Source organism: Mustela erminea, chromosome 5 (genome assembly GCF_009829155.1).
Source record: "Mustela erminea isolate mMusErm1 chromosome 5, mMusErm1.Pri, whole genome shotgun sequence".
NCBI lineage: Eukaryota > Metazoa > Chordata > Mammalia > Carnivora > Mustelidae > Mustela > Mustela erminea.
In genome coordinates, this window is record NC_045618.1 from 81,572,421 (window position 1) to 81,591,903 (window position 19,483).

General features: G+C 33.5%; 1 protein-coding gene across 1 annotated transcript in view; it reads left to right on the plus strand.

Annotated features, from left to right (window-relative positions):
- SCFD1 (sec1 family domain containing 1) overlaps positions 1-19,483 on the plus strand; it is a 105,760-nt gene that overhangs the window by 32,681 nt on the left and 53,596 nt on the right. The window contains 5 exon segments of the mRNA XM_032343997.1: positions 7,119-7,258; positions 9,939-10,029; positions 10,776-10,849; positions 11,549-11,570; positions 11,572-11,631. Coding sequence (XP_032199888.1) covers positions 7,119-7,258; positions 9,939-10,029; positions 10,776-10,849; positions 11,549-11,570; positions 11,572-11,631 — 387 coding nt within the window.

Below are 19,483 nucleotides of genomic sequence, written 5' to 3' on the forward strand. Positions count from 1 at the left end.
GGTGGGAGCACCTGGGTGTGGCTCAGTGGGTTAAGTGTCCAACTCTTGGTTTCAGCTCAGGTCATGATCTCAAGGTCTTGAGATCAAGCCCCGAGTCAAGTTTATGTTCGGCACAGAGTTTGCTGCTCTCCTTCTCCCTCTACCCCACTCCACAGGCTCTCTCTGAAATAAATAAATCAATCTTTTAAATAAATCAAGAAATATATACATACATACATTAAAAGTAGATAGTAAAAATAGACAGCCTTAAAAGTTGGCAACTGTGTGTTTCTAAAAATTCAGTTCAACAAGTATTTTTTAAGTGCCTAACCCTGTATCAGACACTGCTCATTACTGGGATACCATTGGTGAACCAAGTAGATGTTATCTCTGATGCATGAAGGTTAAACTAGTGGGTTCCTGTGGACATTTTAGTTATTGTTGGTTTAAGTTTTTGTTCTATATTATATATATATATAATATATATAATATATTGACCATGACCATATAGATATATATATATAGATATATAGAGAGAGATATATATATATATGCACCTCTAGTCAACTCTCTTAGGTTAGGGTATCAGATTCCATATTACCCTAGGCACTCTTTTCACAGCATTACTATCAAAACATTTAGGTCTTATGAAAATAGTCTCTTTAAAGAGATTGGTTAAGATTAACTACACAGTTTATATTGACTTATTCCTATTTATTAATGTAATTTTTCAATTTAAAAAAATTTCTTAAATTTTAAAAAATATTTTAATTCCAGTATAGTTAATTAACATACAGTGTTACAGTTTCAGATGTGCAATATAGTAATTCAGCAATTCTGTATATTAGTCTGCTTATCAAGATACTATACTTTTAATCCCTTTTATCTATTTAACCCATCCTTCCACCCATCTTGGCTCTAGTAATCATCTCTTTGTTCTCCAAAGTTAAGAGTTTCTTAAAAAAAAAAAAAAAAAAGAGTTTCTTTTGGTTTATCTCTTTTTTTTTCTTTGTTCATTTGTTTTGTTTCTTGAATTCCACATATAGATGAAATCATATGGTACTTATCTTTCTCTGACTTATTTCGCTTAGTTCTATACTCTCTAGATCTCCATGTTGTTGCAAATGGCAAGATTTCACTCTTTTTTATGCCTAAATAATGTTTCATTATTCAGGCATATATATTCCAACACACACACACACATACACACACCCCCCACATCTTTAGCCATTCATCTTTTTTTTTAAGATTTTATTTATTTATTTGACAGAGATCACAAGTAGGCAGAGCAGCAAGCAGAGAGAGGGGGAGGCAGGCTCCCTGCTGAGCAGAGAGCCCGATGCAGGGCACAATCCCGGGGCCCTGAGATCATGACCTGAGCTGGAGGTAGCTGCTTAACCCCCTGAGCCACCCAGGCACCTCCCCAATCATCTTTTATTTTTTTTTAAGATTTATTTATTTACTTAAGAGAGATAGTGTGTTTATGTATAGACAGGGGAAGGGGCAAAGGGAGAGGGAATCTCAAGCAGCCTCCACGCTCAGAGGGGAACCCACTGTGGGGCTCAATCCCATGACCCTAAGATCACGATCTGAACTGAAATCGAAGAGTCAGATGCTTAACTGAACCAATAAGGTACCCATATCCGTTCCTCTATAGATACGGACAGTTGGGCTGCTTTCATAATTTTTCTACTGTTAATGCAGTAATCACAGGGGTACATATATTCTTTCAAATTAGTGTTTCATATTCTTTGGGTAAATACCCTGTAGCACTGTTACTGGATCATATGGTAGTTCCTGTTAATTTTAATGCAGTTTCTAGATGTGAAACAGCTATAACTGGGATATCATAAATTGTTATCATGTCTTTTTGTTTGTTTGTTTGTTTGTTTTGGTTAAAACTGCTGCTTGTGAAGTTTCTTTGGAGTTTTTAAAACTCTTTATAATTATACCCTTTACCTCCACAAGATGGAGTAAAAGTTCTGGATAGGAACTGTTAACCTGAAATTGGAGCTTGCTTTTTATATTAAATATCTTTACCTAAAAATCTTGAACACTGGTAATATTTATATATCAGATTGTGAAAACAACTGGAAATTCATACAACTTCCCTGCATGCCAAAAAGATTCTTGTCATTTAACATGGGAAATAAACTCTTCTGGTGAAAAACTTCACAGTGCACCTTTGCTTTTACTGGGATATAAGAAGCAAAAGTAATAATTAGAAAGTCATAACTCCTTCTTGTTGTATCTTGGTTGTTGGGGGGTAGATTTGATTTTTCTGTGGTGAGGAGTTATCATTAGGCAAACCCATCGGCATTATTTCTTGTTGGTATCTTGTTCTTTACTTGGGCTTTGGTTTTTCATATCTTAGTTAAATTTTTACTTAAATCCAAGTTGTTCATGCGAATTTCCTACTAAAGTTGTGTAGACTCTGTGAAGTCCAGGGAAACACCCTTGATATCATTCATTTATTAAAAAATGATATTGTTTCAGTGTGTTTCCATATTCATTACTGTATGTATTATTTGCTATTTACTGATGTTTTAGGTTGATAGTATTTTTTTCCCTTACATCTATGTCTGTGATGGAGCATTATACAGATTTTCTTTTTCAATTAAATATTCTAAGTTAGATTTTTCTGTCCTATTTTGGTCTTCTGCACATATATTTCTTTTCCTTCTTGTCACCTTCTGACCAAAACTCAGGGTTTCTGAATCAGTGTTGTCTCAGAGAAATAAAATATGAACTACAGATCTAATTTTGGATTAATGGCCACATTAAAAAGATAAAAAGGAACAGATGAAATTTATTTTAATAATATATTTTATATAATCCCATAAGTCTTAATTACTAGCATTTTAACACATAATCAGTTTAAAACTATTTTATATTCTCTTATTAGATATTAAGTCTTGAGATTTTGACATATATTTTATACTTACATCTCAATTCAGGCTAGCCACATTCCAGATTCTCAGTAGCCATCTTGACTGGTATCAACTGTATTGGACAGCATATTTCTAAATCACTACAACTCAAGTTCTTTACTAGTTTAGAGACTAAATAAATTACTTTTAAGTTGAGATTATTACATGAACACTGGTAGAAAATATTTGCATACTGTCAGCAATATATCTCTAGAGGCTTCTAGCCCATGAGTTATAAGGAATTCCGCCTTAATAGAAATGAACAAGCTTATCAAAGTTCCTGACCTTGCTCATTCTATATAGAATACCTTGGCATCTGAATTAGGATAAATTAGGTAGTACTGTTCAATATAAAAGAACCCTCAAACCTCAGTGGATTAAAATAACAAATACTTATTTTTGTTCACAGTATTTCTTGTTTCTTGTCCAATGTGGGTGAGCAAGGAGGACCTCTAACATATCATAGTCACTCCCAAATTAAGGTTAATGAGGCCCATCTCAGCACATACTTTCACAATCACTATGGCAAGGGGCAAACAATTGTGGGTTCTATATAAATCCTGTTTCATTGTTATAAATAAAACTTTAAGACTTTTATTAGGGAATATTTCATATAGAAACACGAAGTTGCAAAATACTGTAATGAATCCCCCCCCATGTGCATCATTTAGTTTCCCAGACAGTATGCATCTTATCCTGGGCATTATATGAGCTATGTATAAATATTCCAGTGTTTGTCTAAAAAAAAAACACATAATTTTATTATCATACCTAACAAAATTAACAATTATTCATTGGTAATATCTGCTTCTTTCTCTGTATTCAGCATTTTCTAATTGTTTCAAAGACACATCTTTATAGTTGGTTTGTTCAAATAGGGATCCAGACAGTATCCTTACGTTCCATTGGTTGGTACATATTTAAGTTTCTCAGTTTACAACAATTCCTCTCCTTCCACTCCTTTTTTATTGCCATTTTTTTGGTTGAAGGAATTGGGTTGGTTTTCTAAAGACTTTCCTACATTTCTGTGTTTTGTTGATTGTATTCTTGAGGTACACAATTTGTTGTGATTCTCTATCCCTAGTATTTTCTATCCCTAGTATTTTCTATAAACTATAGATCTAGAGACTTGATTAGATTTGGCTCAATTGTTTGCCTCATGTGAATATAAATCTTTGCTCTGCATAAGTGAGTATCACCCATATCATCCAAATGTTAGCTCTGTTGGGGTTTACTGGTCTGCTTTAACTTGTAAAAGGAAACAAAGGCTGATGAAGATGTAGCCGTATTTTTCATCTCAGTGGGATTTATTTATATCTCATGATTTCGGACACCATAGTCCTGTCTTCTAAGTCAAGAAAGTATGACTATAAGTAGGAAAGGTTAGACTCTATCATGTTAAAACTAATTCTGTTGTCTTTTATTTGTGTATAAATGTCCACTTTCTTTAACGTGATTAAGTTCAGCACAGAATGTTCTAATTTCCCAATTTCCAAGACTAGAATTTTCCTTATTTGCCTGGCAGTTGTGCAAACAGTGGAAGTTTCTTGCCGCTATTATGTTGTTTCTCAAAATTCTTACGATTTTTTATTTCTTTATCATTTTGTGTTTTAAGTATTCCATCAGTACTTCAGTAATAGTATGTGCTCTTCTTTTTCTTTCTTTTTTTTTTTTAAGATTTTATTTATTTGTTTGAGAGAGTGCACAAGCATGGGGAGCAGCAAACAGGGAGAGGGTGAAACAGACTTGCCACTGAGCAGGGAGCCCAATGCGGGGCTCAGTCGCAGAACCCTGGGATCATGACCTGAGCTGAAGGCAGATGCTTAACTGACTGAGCGACCCAGGCACCCTGTGTGCTCTTATTTTTCAACCAGTAGTTCTGTTAACAAGTTACTTTATTTTGAATGAGCTGTCTCATCCCTATGGAAAGTACTTTGCTAGAAATTCTAGTTAATAAGGCATAACTATTTAACTATTGGTATCTATTGTTAATTTTTTTTTTAATATTCATTTATTCGACAGACAGCACAAGTAGGCAGAAAGGCAGTCAGAGAGAGAGAGGAGGAAGCAGGCTCCCTGCTGCAGAGAGCCCAATGCAGGGCTCGATCCCAGGACCCTGGGATCATGACCTGAGCCGAAGGCAGAGGCTTTAACCCACTGAGCCACCCAGGTGCCGCTCTGTTGTTAATTTTTAAAGCAAGAGTTCTTCTCAGATTTAGCTGTTACTATCTGTTTATTGTGTTTTCTTCCTATTTGATTAGTTATATAAATAATTTTTACCAGTATGAGGATGCAAAGAGCAATTGAATTTACTGATGTATTTATCCTATGAGGATGTGAAGAGTCTATAGGAAAGATACAGTATTAGCAGGCCAAAATACAGCATTGTATACTCTTTGTCAATAGACTTACTAATCAGCTATGGCAATTGGACATCTGTATATTTTGCACTCTTGTTTTTTGTGTCATAGGAAAAATTAACAAGCAAATAAATTACTGTATTAAGGACTTGAGAGAGTTGCAGGGTATAGTCTAATGTATTAGAGTCAGTATTGTTTACCTAGTTTTATCAAGAGATCAAATTATATTCAGTACATTTAATCTGCTAAGACCTAGAAGTTTAATTATTAATTAAGAATATATCTTAGAACAGAGATGATAGTAATATTGCCATGCTAGATAATTTCTCCTTATAATTTATTTTTTGTTCACCATTCACTCACTTCTTGATAGCCATATTTTGTCTTTATTAATTTTTTAAAGATTTATTAATTTAGAGAGAGTGTGTACAAGTGGGGAGAATGGGGCAGAGGGAGAGAATCTTTGAGTGGACTCCCCACTGAGCTCAGAGCCCGATGCTGTGATCGATTCCAAGACCATGAGATCATGACCTGAACCCAAACCACAAGTCAGACCCTTAACTGACTGAGCCATCCAGGCGTCCCGATAGCCATATTTTGTCTGTAGCTCACTATTCTTCAGAGTAGAGTTGAACCATAAAATACTGCTATTACATGAAGGAACTCCCAGGTCTAAGGCAGGAAGGAAAGGGAAAAGATAAAATACTTTTATTTTGGTTTTTGTGTGTGCATTTTTCTGAGAAAGAGCAAAAATCAAGTCTCATGTCAGTCAAATTAGTTCTAGGCAGAAAAATGTATAATTATGTAGTGGTATCTAGCTCCTAGAATTTATGTAAAAGGAAGTGCTGTTATTATTGTAGCTTCTGTTGTAGTTATTTTTAAAAAATACATCAATCAAGGGGCGCCTGGGTGGCTCAGTGGGTTAAGCCACTGCCTTCGGCTCAGGTCATGATCGAGTCCCGCATTGGGCTGTCTGCTCAGTAGGGAGCTTGCTTCCCTCTCTCTGCCTGCCTCTCTGTCTACTTGTGATCACTCTCTGTCAAATAAATAAATAAAATCTTTAAAAAAAATACATCAATCAACAGATCAAAACATTAAGGCTCTAAGAGTTTAAAAATTATATTTAAGGGGCAGCTGGATGGCTCAGTCAGTTAAGTGTCTGACTCTTGATACCAGCTCAGATCATGATTTCAGGTTGTAAGATCGAGCCCTGCAATGGGCTCCACACTGGACATGGAGCCTGCTTAAGATTCCCCCTCTGCCCCTCCTTCCCTTCTTCACCATCTCTCCCTATTTCTTTTTTTATCTCTCTTCCCCTCTCAAAAAAAATTAAATATTTATTTAAGATTATGTTTCCTACTGGAAACAAGGAAACATCAGAAGACCTGGGTAAATAAGTAGATATGTCTGAATGTTGGACTACTATATAACCATGATAAAGATGAGGTAGATGTACACATATAGGTAGAGAAAGAACTCCAAAAGACATCCTTATGTGAGAAAAGGTACAAAAAATGTATAATGTAATGCAAGTCTTTAAAATTAAAAGGATATGTGTATGCTGGCATATGCAAAAATATTTTTCTAGAAGGATACACAAGAACCTTAACATGATTTTTATGTATTTTTTGAAGTTTTAATCATTTGCATCTACTACTTTAACTAAAATACATAAATATTAAAGGTACCTTTGTGTAACGAAACATTGGAAGGAGGTCTTTAAATTTCAAATGTGTATTTTATCCTTAGAATTATTAGAAAAGGCAGTAACAATCTGTGTTATTTTCCTTGTTGTGGGAAATGTTATGGTTCTTGAATGGTTACTTAAGAAAGGTTTACTTTTTCCTAGGATTTCCACTTAAACAGAGTTAATTTGGAAGAATCTTCAGGAGTAGAAAATTCTCCAGCTGGTGCTAGACCAAAGAGAAAAAACAAGAAGTCTTATGATTTAACTCCAGTTGATAAATTTTGGCAGAAACATAAGGGAAGGTAAGATAAACATCAGTAAGTTAAAGATTCACCCCTTTACAGGGAAATGAAGATGTCATCTGACTTAATGAATTTGATGAAAAAAATAAAAAAGATGATGGTGGTTCTTCTACACAATGAGTAGAAGCTATAATTACATAGTCTATAGGGATGTATCTATTTCTTCTCAGTTCCTAGGTTGTTTCTTGTTGGTTGTTTTTCAGTAAGCTTATACCATACGATTTTGTAGGTTTTACAGATAGTCTTTCTAAATTTTGTTGCTGTCCCCACTGACCTTCTGCAAGATCATTTCTGCCTTTCTTTAAAATAGGTTTTAGTGATAAATGTCAAAGTGTAATCTTCCCTCTTTGTTCCATGTTTGCCTTCATACAAACACAGTTTTAAATCTCTATGGAAAGAGAATACCTAAACCTGAAAGACATTTATTTAAAGCACTTTAGAAATAATAATTAGTTGTGTGATTTCTTATAGGCAGATATATAGATCCCATGTATTGCTATATGCCCTTAAAGTTTAGGGTATTTTATGAGCTCAGTAATTTTTAAAATAGTTATCTAGTGGTCATCATGGCTAGAGAAATCATTCTAAACCCTCCCCCCCCCCCCAAAAAAAAGCATTCCTCTGAGAGAAAAATGCTGCTTACCAACAATTATGGAAATAAAGTATTATTATTATTTTGAGTATTTAAAGTATTACTATACCTATATGTGACCAAGTCCTTGATATGGCTGTTCTTTTTGACCTCATTTATGTTAATAGAGAAGTAAGATGGAGACTTGATTCAACCATTTGGGTTTTTTGTGTGTTTTATCTTTTTATTTATAACTTTTTTTTTTTAACATTGCAAAGTCACATTGCTTATAACAAGGAATTTTATTTTCTCTGCAGAGAAAAGTCACTGTTTCTCTCTTTCTGACTGGCAATTTGGGTACTGTTATAATTTATTTTAAATAATTTTCTTCTCTTTGGAATTCCATAGTCTGTGATTTTTGGTATAATGGCAAACTACAAGAAATTACATTTACATTATTTCTAGAAAAGGCACGGGATATTTTAAAAATAATTTTAAGATTTATATTTTCTGATAGAAAAGACCTTAAGAAAAAAATCTCATTCAAATATGGAAGATTTGAATATTTCCTTTATATATTTAGGAACAATCTTAGAAGTCAGTTGAATAGTAAGAATTTTAATTTTTTGTTTGTAAATAAGAATAGCCCTGAATAACTCTCACTCTGAATGTCATACTACAATATTCTAGAAATACAGTAATGTGGGCGCAAAGACACTGGCAGTTAGTGTGGAGTAAAACAAGTAATTGAAATCTCTCTGAGCTTCACTTTCTCTATCAGTAAAATGTAGGTATGATTATTCTACCTTTTGCCCTATTTCAGAAGGCTGTTATGAAGATGAAGTGAAATAAAGAAGTAACTTGCCCAGAGTCATTCAGTTATCAGAGATAAAAGCAAGAATAAAGTCCAGTCCTGGAAGATCCCAAAAGGCGTGGTCCTAATTATTAATACGCATACCTCAGCAAGACTGTGGTTAGATTATATGAAGGAATAGAGAGGCAGTCTTAGCACTTTGTGTTTGGCGTACAGTAAACCTTCCATAAATGTTAGCTGTTATGGATGTCTTTTAGCCCTGAGATCTGAAGATACTGGAGATTTTAGGATCTTCTAGTTCAACCAGCACATTTTAATATGCTCAGTGCTATGTTCTGCCAGCATACAGTCTTTTGAAGCTGAGTTTAGAGCCTGTGATTGTTATGCAAAACTGGGCCATGGTCTTCAAAATCTTCTCAGGGTCTTCTGTCATTTCTCTCAGTCTCTACTGGATGAGATGTGCTGATCATTAATGAAGTGTTAAAAGGTTTTTGTTTCATTGCTACACAGACAGGACCTTTTCTTTCTTAAAGGAAGAAAAGCTTTTGGCCACTTCTAAAGCTGTAAATGAAAAATACTTATGTTATGAACCATTTATGGTCAACATACATTTATTTAGAATTATTTAAGATTAGTACCATATGAAATTTTTTCTACCAAAGCTTCTCAATGATTGCAGATCACTTGTGTCTGAGGTCTATAGAAATTACTGCTAAAACACACTTACCTGGATGAAGACGTCAGGCATTAGACCAAAAAAAGAAACTGTGACCTATGTTCTATTTTTACTAGCAGTGTTCTAAGATATTAAGCTTACAGAATTAAACGATTTTTTTCACAATTACTTGCATGAATTTTTTTTTTTTTTTTGCATGCCATCTTTGTAATTATATGAACCCTGTGACACTCTTTGTTAATTTGGGTGATAATATTTAATTGATATTTCATATACCATGCCTTCTCTTTGTTTTTCAGTCACTTAAATATTTTATTTTTTTTCTAATAGTGTATAGGTGAAAAAAATGTGATATAGTTAATGAAAATAATAGAAATAAATTTAAATTTGCTTAGGTGTATAAGAATTATGGTAGGTATTTTAAAGAAATAGTATTAATAATCTAAATAGATATCCACGGAGATATGTGGTTATATTTATGCTGTGTCATATGTTAAATATATTTAAATAGGTACATTTAAAATCAAAATAAATCCTCATTGAATATACTTCAGGAATCACATAAAAATCAACATTTTAATGTCATGCTCATAGTTCCTCTTGCTCAATACTGTTTCAGTCCATTCCCAGAAGTTGCAGAATCAGTTCAGCAAGAACTAGAATCTTACAGAGCACAGGAAGATGAGGTTAAGCGACTTAAAAGCATCATGGTAAGATTTCTTTTGCTTTCTTAGAATTACAGAAAAGCAGGACATCTGGAGAGAGAAAGAGATTTAACTTTTTTTTCCTCATGAAAATTTGAAACCATTCATTGTTTTTAATAAGAAAAGTATTCTTAACTTACAGAAAAGATCTTTGTCAAAAAGAAACCTGAATAATGAGAAGAGCAAAATGTTTTAAAAGAACAGTCTGGGGCACCTGGGTGGCTCAGTTGGTTAAGTGGCTGCCTTCAGCCCAGGTCATGATCCTAGAGTCCGGGGATCAAGTCCCACTTTGGGCTTCTTGCTCAGCAGGGATTCTGCTTCTCCCACTGACCTCTCTTTCTCTCAAATAAAATCTTTAAAAAATAAATAAGTAAATAAAAATAAAAGAACAGTCTGAATTTATGATCTGAAAAAATATATAATGTGGCTTTATTTTAGGGGTATATCTTCCAGTGCTGCTCACTCTACTACACTTTGACCTGACCTCAGAGTTCAGCTCTGCCATATATTACTACATGACCTGTGGCAAGTGTCTGGCCCTATTTCTTTACCTAAAAATACCCACTGGTCCTTAATCATTCAACTAATTAGACTGGTGTGACCAGAACTTTTCTGGAATTGTCAAAAATGGATATGCTTGTTCCTTAGAGGCGAAGAATTGTTACTCTGGGTGAACTTAAACCTTAGTGTTTATCACTGATCTTAAGAATATATTAGTTTATATGCTTCTGAGATCTTTTTTTCCTCCTCAGGGACTAGAAGGGGAAGACGAAGGAGCCATAAGTATGCTTTCTGACAATACTGCTAAGCTTACATCAGCTGTTAGGTAAGTAAGCAATATTTGCTCTTTAAGTCTACATAAAGACTTATTTTGCTCTTTAAGTCTACAGAAAGATATATTTTGAATGTTAAAAATCTGGCTAATATTTTTAATAATAAGAAATAGTAGGTAATAGCATAGACCCTTAAAAACCTAAACTGTGTTTTTAACATGTTCAAACTGATTTAAATTTCATATAGCAGATCATTTGCCTCTTTCTGTAGTTAGAATTATAAAATGGGGATATTTTTACCAAGAATATATTAGTGGTGATAAAATAAGTTATTGTTAATTTTATCATTGCTGATATTATTTTATTAACTAAAGGTTAAATACAATTTCTGATACAAAATGCCATCAAGAGAGGAAATGTGTTTTATACTTATAGGTAAAATCATATTTTCATTAATCTGATTATATTCTAAACCTCCAGATTTTGGAATCAGAAAGTGAAATGGTGAAATAGCGATATTTAATAGACAGAATACTTTAAACCAAGAAACATTTTACGTATATTAAAGTAGTGAATACTGTATATGATAAAGCTTAGAGATTAAATTTGGTCAACAGTTTAACTTGCATCTTGTCACTTTTTTACTGTTCTAAGTTTCCTCAGAGGAAACACCCAGGTGTGTGTTTTATTAAGGTCTGTGTCATTTTCTTAGAAAATTTAATGGTTAATTTTCAATTTTTTGATACTTGTAGTTCTTTGCCAGAACTCCTTGAAAAAAAAAAGACTTATTGATCTCCATACAAATGTTGCCACTGCTGTTTTAGAACATATAAAGGTAAATTTAACTCCCCCCCCAACAGTATTTATGTATTCTGTTTATGTAGGATTTTACACTTTTTAAAAATGCTTTCATATTCATTATCCCATTGAGGCCTCACTATAACATTATGAGATATCATTACCAAAGGCAACATCATTACCTTCATTTTTTGCAAATGAAGAAGGTTAAGAATCCAGAGAGAATAGTGATTTGGCAAGATCACATGTTCAGTAAATAGAAGTTAGAATCTGTGATATTTCTATTACGTTGTCTCAGTATTTCCTCAATACTCTCTCTCCGCTTATTACTCTTAACAGTAGACTTGTGTCTAACCATCAATAATACAGATTTAGACATCCTTTTTACTATAGTACTATCTAAAATGTCCATTAACTTTTAGTTTTAGATGTCTTTCACCATTAAAGCTGCTGTCGCTTGTTCTGTGATTTTGAAAAAAAGAAGATTATATTTTCTATATGTTGTTATCATAGCTCTTTTATCTCCTTACTTTGTTCATGATTATCCCCTATCAGCCTGACTTAATCAGTCCCTCAGTATTCTACTGTCACTTATTCTCTGGGTGTGGAGCTGAATTTCAATGATAGATTGACCATATGTTAGGACATGATTATTATGGACCCCTGCTTTCCATGTGATACATTACATTTGAAAAAGCAATGTAAAAAGGCTAAATATGCTTGTTGCCTATCAAGGATGTTGATAACACCTTGAATTATGGAAAGGGGACTTAAACATTTTCCTTTTTTAAATGATCTAAAAAGTTATAGAGAATAGGGTGGAGCTAGCACAGATAGATAATGGACATTGTGCAACATGAATTTAAACATGCATTTCTTTTGTTCCACATCTCAGTATTGATATTTGCTATTTTCATGTACCTACAGGAATAGAAATAGAATAATTATGCTGTCTTCAGATGACTCTATTGATGATATTTTCCCTTCCATATGTACCATCTTTGTAAAATGGGAAAAGGTTACTCAGATCTGTAAATACCTGAGATCATTATGCAGCAGAGAGTTATACTGAGAATTTCCTTCAGTAGGAAAGAAAAGCTTTGCTTACAAGGTGAAGAATGAATCTAATATAAAAAGTTCTAAAAAATTTATTGCTTCAAAACAAATTATAAGTCTAGTTTACATCTGTTAAATTGTAATTAAATTCTAGGGGTCTTATGCTCCATTAATCAAACATTTTTAGAGTATTTACTGTGTGCTGGGCAGGGTGCTAGGAGCTACATGCAAATAAATAGAAAAGAAGTAAAAACAAATTCATAGGCTGTAAGATTTAAATTGTTCTTTGGATTTTCTTTGACTTTAGGGGTTTTTTTCTATTTTTTCAAAGTAAAGTTTATTGATCCTTAACATTTTATTTTCTGACCTCAGGTCTCATAGCTGTAAAACCAGGAAAATGCCAAGCTCAGCTCCTACTATCAAACCTGATTTGTGTAACTCAGTGTAATTCATTATTGTACCTGTGGAAAGCACCTCAGTTTCATCTTATTCAGAAAACTTTATAAATATTATACTGCTACAAATTTTATATGAATATACTCCAGGTCAGATACTAGAGCTTATGGTTTGAGAAAATTCTAGCTAAATTAATTGACTTATTAAGTCATGTTTTTGAATAACTGTGTTGTGCTAGGCCCTAGAAGTTCTTTGATAAATAAGACAAGGTCTCTATTCTCTTGGAGCTAATATTGTAGTAACAAAACAAAGTACCCAAATTAGAAAACAAGATAACTTCAGTCATTTAGGTGATATAAAAATAAGGTGATAGGAGATGTTACAGAACAGTTGGAGGGCTACTCTAAGTGGTTAGGAGTAAGTCATTAGGGATATCACCTTTTATGTGATGTCTGAGCTAGAGACCTGAATCACATGGAGCCACTTAGTAAAAATCTCAGGGCCAACTGTACCAGTCAGAGAGACAAAAAAGTGCGAAAGCCTTAAAACAGGGAATGAGTTTGGTGTGTTTAAGGATATAAAAGAAGACTAATAGTGCTTATGGTGAGGAGGGAGAAAGTGATAGACTATGGTAGCAAGAGAAATAGCAATTTAAGTGGGATGGGAAGTCATTGGAGATTAATGACAGATCTATGTTTCAAATGGAGAACTGAAGAGTATGAGTGATGGGTGAGTTTTGGAAATAAGCGTGGAATTGAAAGATAGCTTTTACTGCTGTCTAAATGAAAAATAGTGTTTTATAGGGAAGAATTTACTATAAATTCTTAATGATGTTTGTTTGTATTTTACACTGATGATTTTATGTGAGTTTTTCAAAATCACTTCGTGCTAATAGAGGTTGTCTGTCTGACATTAACATGCTGCCATGCATGATCTACATAATTCTGCTTTAAGACCTGGTATTTTGGCTCTCTTTTTAAGACAAGTTCAAACTAATTTGTCATTCAGTGTGTTAAGTGGTGTTATATAAAAGCCACACATTTTGGGATCATTGTTTTATTGTAACTCAAGACATCCTTTTTAATAGGGTCTGATTTAAAGAAACCGTGCTATAAAGGACATTCACTTGCAGAGGGAAAATGATGCCCTCTGTAGGATACACTGTTCCCTCTGGGTCATTTTAAGAAACCCAGTCAACAACAAAGTGTCTTTAAATATCATTGGTAAAGGAGCATATTTGTCTTAAATATTTACATAGCAATTACAGTTGTATTTAATAAACTGCCTACTCCAAGAAATATTCTAATATGTTTTCTGTGAAGAGTCCTTGTAATGTTAACCCTCTCTTTTAAGTTATTCTTCTTCCTTGTCAAAATTAGCATATAAATTCTGCTATTCTCATTATTTCTCGTTACTCCTGGTTATAAAATATCTTCTTAAAGTCTTCCATAATTATTAAATTTCCAACCTTGTAATACTTTTTAAGTGGCATGTTTATTTATACTATTACTATTCTATACCATGTACCTCTGGCTATAATGTTAATATTAAGTAAGTTTTTTTCTCCATAATCTCTTCTCTTTTCACCAGAGTTTATTGACTGTTTGAGCTTAGCTTCTTTGTAAACTTTGTTTATTCATCTAAGTGGTAAATTTTTTTTTATTACCATTAGGAAGAATATTATGATTTTTTATGCAGAGATCTTAGAACATTTCCCTTGGTATTCATCTTCATTGTAGTTTTGCATATTTCTCCTTTTGGGTTGTTTAGATCATAACTGCTTTTTACATTTCCTTAGATCATTTTCTGAAACAATACTAAGAGGAGATAGCCATGAGTTATCTGGCAATCATTGTTTTAGTGGAAAGCTAAAAACAGCAGATCTATTTGCCACAACTTTAGCAAATATTATTACCTATGTTTATTAATATTCTAATGATTTTAATGGCTTGAGTGGTTGACTTTAGCTTAATAGATTAAAGAATAAATTGTTGAGTTCTCATTTGTTTTGAGTAATCCATACCTATTAAATCACTTTGTAGCAATTCTTTCATTTCTAATACAAATACGGCTTCACTAGTTGCTGGTTTTGGGAGAATGACTCCTGAGATTACTTAAATAATTTATGGACAAATTTTAATTTATTTCAGTTGTTGTTATCCCACCTGCATAGTCAAAGTGAATTAAGTACTCTTCAGCATTACCTAAGAAAAGGAAAAGACACCAATGTGTAAGTCATAATAGATGAGAGATAAGAGCGGCATGGTGTACTTTTTCCCCTAATGCTCCCATCTGAAAGGAAGATCTCTAACATCCGAACACTCTATCCTAATATAATGAGCAAAAAACAAACTATTAAAAAACTATTAAAAAGCTGTTATGGATTGAGGCTTCATTGATGCTCATTTTTTTCATTTTTGTTTTGCTGCTGCTTCTGGAGAATGTTAAGAGATACTGAGTTAGATCTAAAGACATCATCTGATCAAGAAGATGTACTACTGCCTTAGGTCTACACTCTGAACAAGGCTTAGCCGTTGGTAACAATGCTAGCTTTTAACCTTAGCATCTCCTTCAGGGGGCTTATTTTACTTTGGCTCAACTTCTTTATCTCTTCTAGGGGAAGATAAGCTTTAAAAATAAAATTGACACTCTCTCCATTTATTTCCACTAGTCAACACACCAAATTAACTGGTGCCCTTTATTCCTGATATAAAACATGGCAGCTGCTGGCCATATTATGAGATGCAGACAGCTGGCAGCTAGGATGCCTCACAGGTTGAATTTTGTTTATCTAAGAGTTATTTATATTTGATTCCAAACTATGCTAATTGTATGAGGAGGAAAAGAGGATTTTTTTCTTTAAAACTAAGGTATATACCTTAGCCTTACTGAAGATGGTGATTTTACTATTTAACTTTGTATAGGGTAAAAAAAAAAAAAAAAAAAGAAAATTTAACTATAAAACTTGGAAAATCTTGAAAAAAACTAAAATTTCTTTGTAAATGTCTGTAAGGTTTTTGGTTCTACTTCAGAGAATTTGAACCTAGAAATCATAGGTGATCCATTTTAGGTGTGCTTTATGTAGGAAAGGAAAAAAAGTTTAGTGAAACCTCTGTACTCAAAAGGTATCAGACCTACATCAAGATTGACAGATGATTGTGTGTTTTAGGTCTTAGGTTAAAAGGCAGTATTTAGAAAATACACACACACACACACACACACCAACAGGTTTGTCGGGGGGGTTTTGGTCATTTTTTACATTAACTAACTTTGATTAATTGATCATCACTCCCCTATCACAGTAGGGAAGAAATTTACTGTACTAGAAATCAGAACATTTCTCTGGCTGTATTTTTTTTTATTATTCATTTGAAACAGAGAAAGAACATGAACAGGAGGGAGAGGGAGAAGCAGACTCCCCACTGAGCCAGGAGCTCAATGAGGGGCTTGATCCTGGCACCCAGAGATCATGACCTGAGCTGAAGGCAGACGCTTAGCCCCTCTCTGGCTATATTTTAAATGATCTCAGTATATATACGAAGCGAATGTTCATATGACCTTGGTGTCTTTTCAAGGCAGGGAGACAATATATTCTATAATAGAAAGTCCCCAGTGGACAAGCTATCATCGTCTTTTACCTAGTCTTACCCAAATAAGATTAGTCACTGTCAGAACTTGAAGTTTTCTTCAATTAGGACCAAAGGTAGCTCTTGAATGAGTTGGAATATCCTTTTAACTTCTCACTCACTGTGAGTTTCAGGAGACCGTTTCCACCTTTCCAAAAAAAGTGTGAAATTACCTTCTCTAGCTCTTTGCTCTTACTTCTCTGCCATCTGCTTTTGTTAAGCTGAAGCATTGTCATTGAGACCCAATTATAAAGGTTAAATTCAAAGAAATAAAGACTTCTTAGAACATTCAATAATAAGAAAATAAACAACCTAATTAAAAAATGGACAAAAGGTTTAAACAGACTTACCTAAAAAAGATATATAGGTGACAAGTAAGTTCAATCTCAGTAATCATTAGAAAAATGGAAGCAAAACCCACAATGAGCCGTCACTACACATCTATTAAAAGTGTCTAAAATTTAAAAATCAGTAATGCCAACCTTTGGCAAAGATATAGAGGAACTAGAACTTTGATACACTGCTGGTAGAAATACAAAATGTTATATCCACTTTAGAAAATAGTTTCTCAGTTTCTTAAAATGTTAAACCTGTCATTGGTCCAGCCATTCTGTTCCTCGGCATTTACCCAAGACAAATGAAAGCCTGTGTTTATTTTACACAGCATAAATATTCATAGCAACTTCGTTGTAATAACCAAAAGCTGGAAACAAATCAATGTCCACCAACAGCTGAATTGGATAAATAAATTGTGGTATATCTGTAAAATGGAATACTATTCAGCAATAAAAAGGAAGGTACTGTTGACACATACAATAATATGTTTGTATTTCAAATACACTGAGTGAAAGAAGCCACATTAGAGAAGAGTACAGAATCTATGATTGTATTTACATAAAATTCATAAAAATGCAAGTTAATCTACAGTGACAAAATGCTTATCAGTGCTTGCCTACTAACTTGGAGAAGAGTGTTGGAGGGCTGAAAGGGAGGCATTAAAACAAGGAAACTTTTATGGGTAGTATAGTAGAATGGTAGAATGGTAGATTCACTATCTGGATATATATGTTATGCTGTGAATGCCCACGAAAGATTTATGGGTGGGTATGTTTTTAGCTCCTTTGATAAATACCAAGGAGTTGGTGGCTGGATCATCTGGTAAGAGTATGTTTAGATTTGTAACAAAACTGCCCACTGCCAAGCTGCCTTCCAAAGTGGCTGTGCTATTTTGCATCCCCACCAGCAGTGAATGAGAGTTCTTGTTGCTTCACATCCTTATCAGCATTTGGTGTTGTCAATGTTGGATTTCAGTGATTCTAATATTGTTTTAATTTGCAGTTCCCTAATGACATATGATGTGGATCATCTTTTCATATGCTTACTTGCCATCTGGATCTTCTTTGGTGAGGTGTCTGTTCCCCTCTTGGGCCTATTGTTTAAGCTGGTTGTTTATTTTCATAATGTTGAGTTTTAAGCGTTCTCTATATTTTGGGGGGAAATGTCCTCTAATGGATGTATCTTTTGCAGATATTTTCTCCAGGCCTATGGCTTGTCTTCTCAATCTCTTGACGGTTCTTGGTATCTTTCACAGAACAGAAGCTTTTAATTTTAATTAAGTCCAGCTTATTGATTTTTTTCTTTAGTGGATCATGCCTTTGGTGTTGTATCTAAAAGGTCTTTGCTATACGTAAAGTCATCTAAATTTCCTCTTATGTTATCTTCTAGGAGTTTTATAGTTTTGAATTTCCCTTAAGGGCTATGATCCATTTTTAGTTAATTTTTGTGAAAGGTAGGGTCTATGCTAGATTAATTTTTTTTTCTTTACATGTAGATATCCATTTGTTCCAGCACTGTTTGTTGAAAAGACTGTCCTTTTTCCATTGAATTGCTTTTGCTTTTCTGTGAAAGATAGGCTGACTATATTTGTGTGGGTCTGTTTCTGCATATCTCTTTTCTGTTATTTGTCCTCCTTTTTGGCTAGTAACACATAAGTATTGTGGCTATATTTTAGGTGATAAAGTCCTCTATCTTTTTTCTTCTCCTTCAGTATTGTTTTGGTTATTCTGGGTCTCCCATGCCTGCACATAAACCTTAGAATCAGTTTGTTGATATCTACAAGATAACTTGCTGGGGGTTTGATTGAGATTGTATTGAATTTATAGATCAAGTTGGGAAGAACATGGAATCTCTCGCCATTTATTTCATTGTTCTTTTATTTATTTAATCAGAGTTTTATAGCTTTCCTTATAAAAATCTTATACATATTTTGTTAGATTTATAACTATTTGATTTACTTATTTTTTGAGTACTAAAGAAAAATAGTGTTTTTGATTTAATTTCACATTTAAGTTGGTCATTGCTAATGTATCAGAAAGAAGTTGGCTTTTATATAGTAGCCTTGTATCCTGCAGCTTTGCTATAATCACTCACTAGTTCCTGGAGTTTTTGTTGTCGTTTCTTTCAGATTTTCTATATAAAAAAGCATGTTATCTGTGAACAAAGACAATTTTATTCCTTCATTCCCTGTCTTTTTTCTTTTTATTTCCTTTTCTTTTCTAATTGCATTAGCTAGTACCTCCATTATGATGTTGAAAGAGTGCAAGAGGGGACATCCTTGCCTTTTTCCTACTGTAGCCGTTGACTTTGTATATTAACCTTGTATTCTGCACCTGTGCTATAGTCTCTTACTAGTTCCAGAAATTTTTTTGAAATTTTCTTCATTACAGTTGTGTCTTCTCAAATGAAGAGTTTTATTTTTTCATTCCTAATCTGTATACCTCTGATTTCCTTCTCTTGTTTGTTGCATTAACT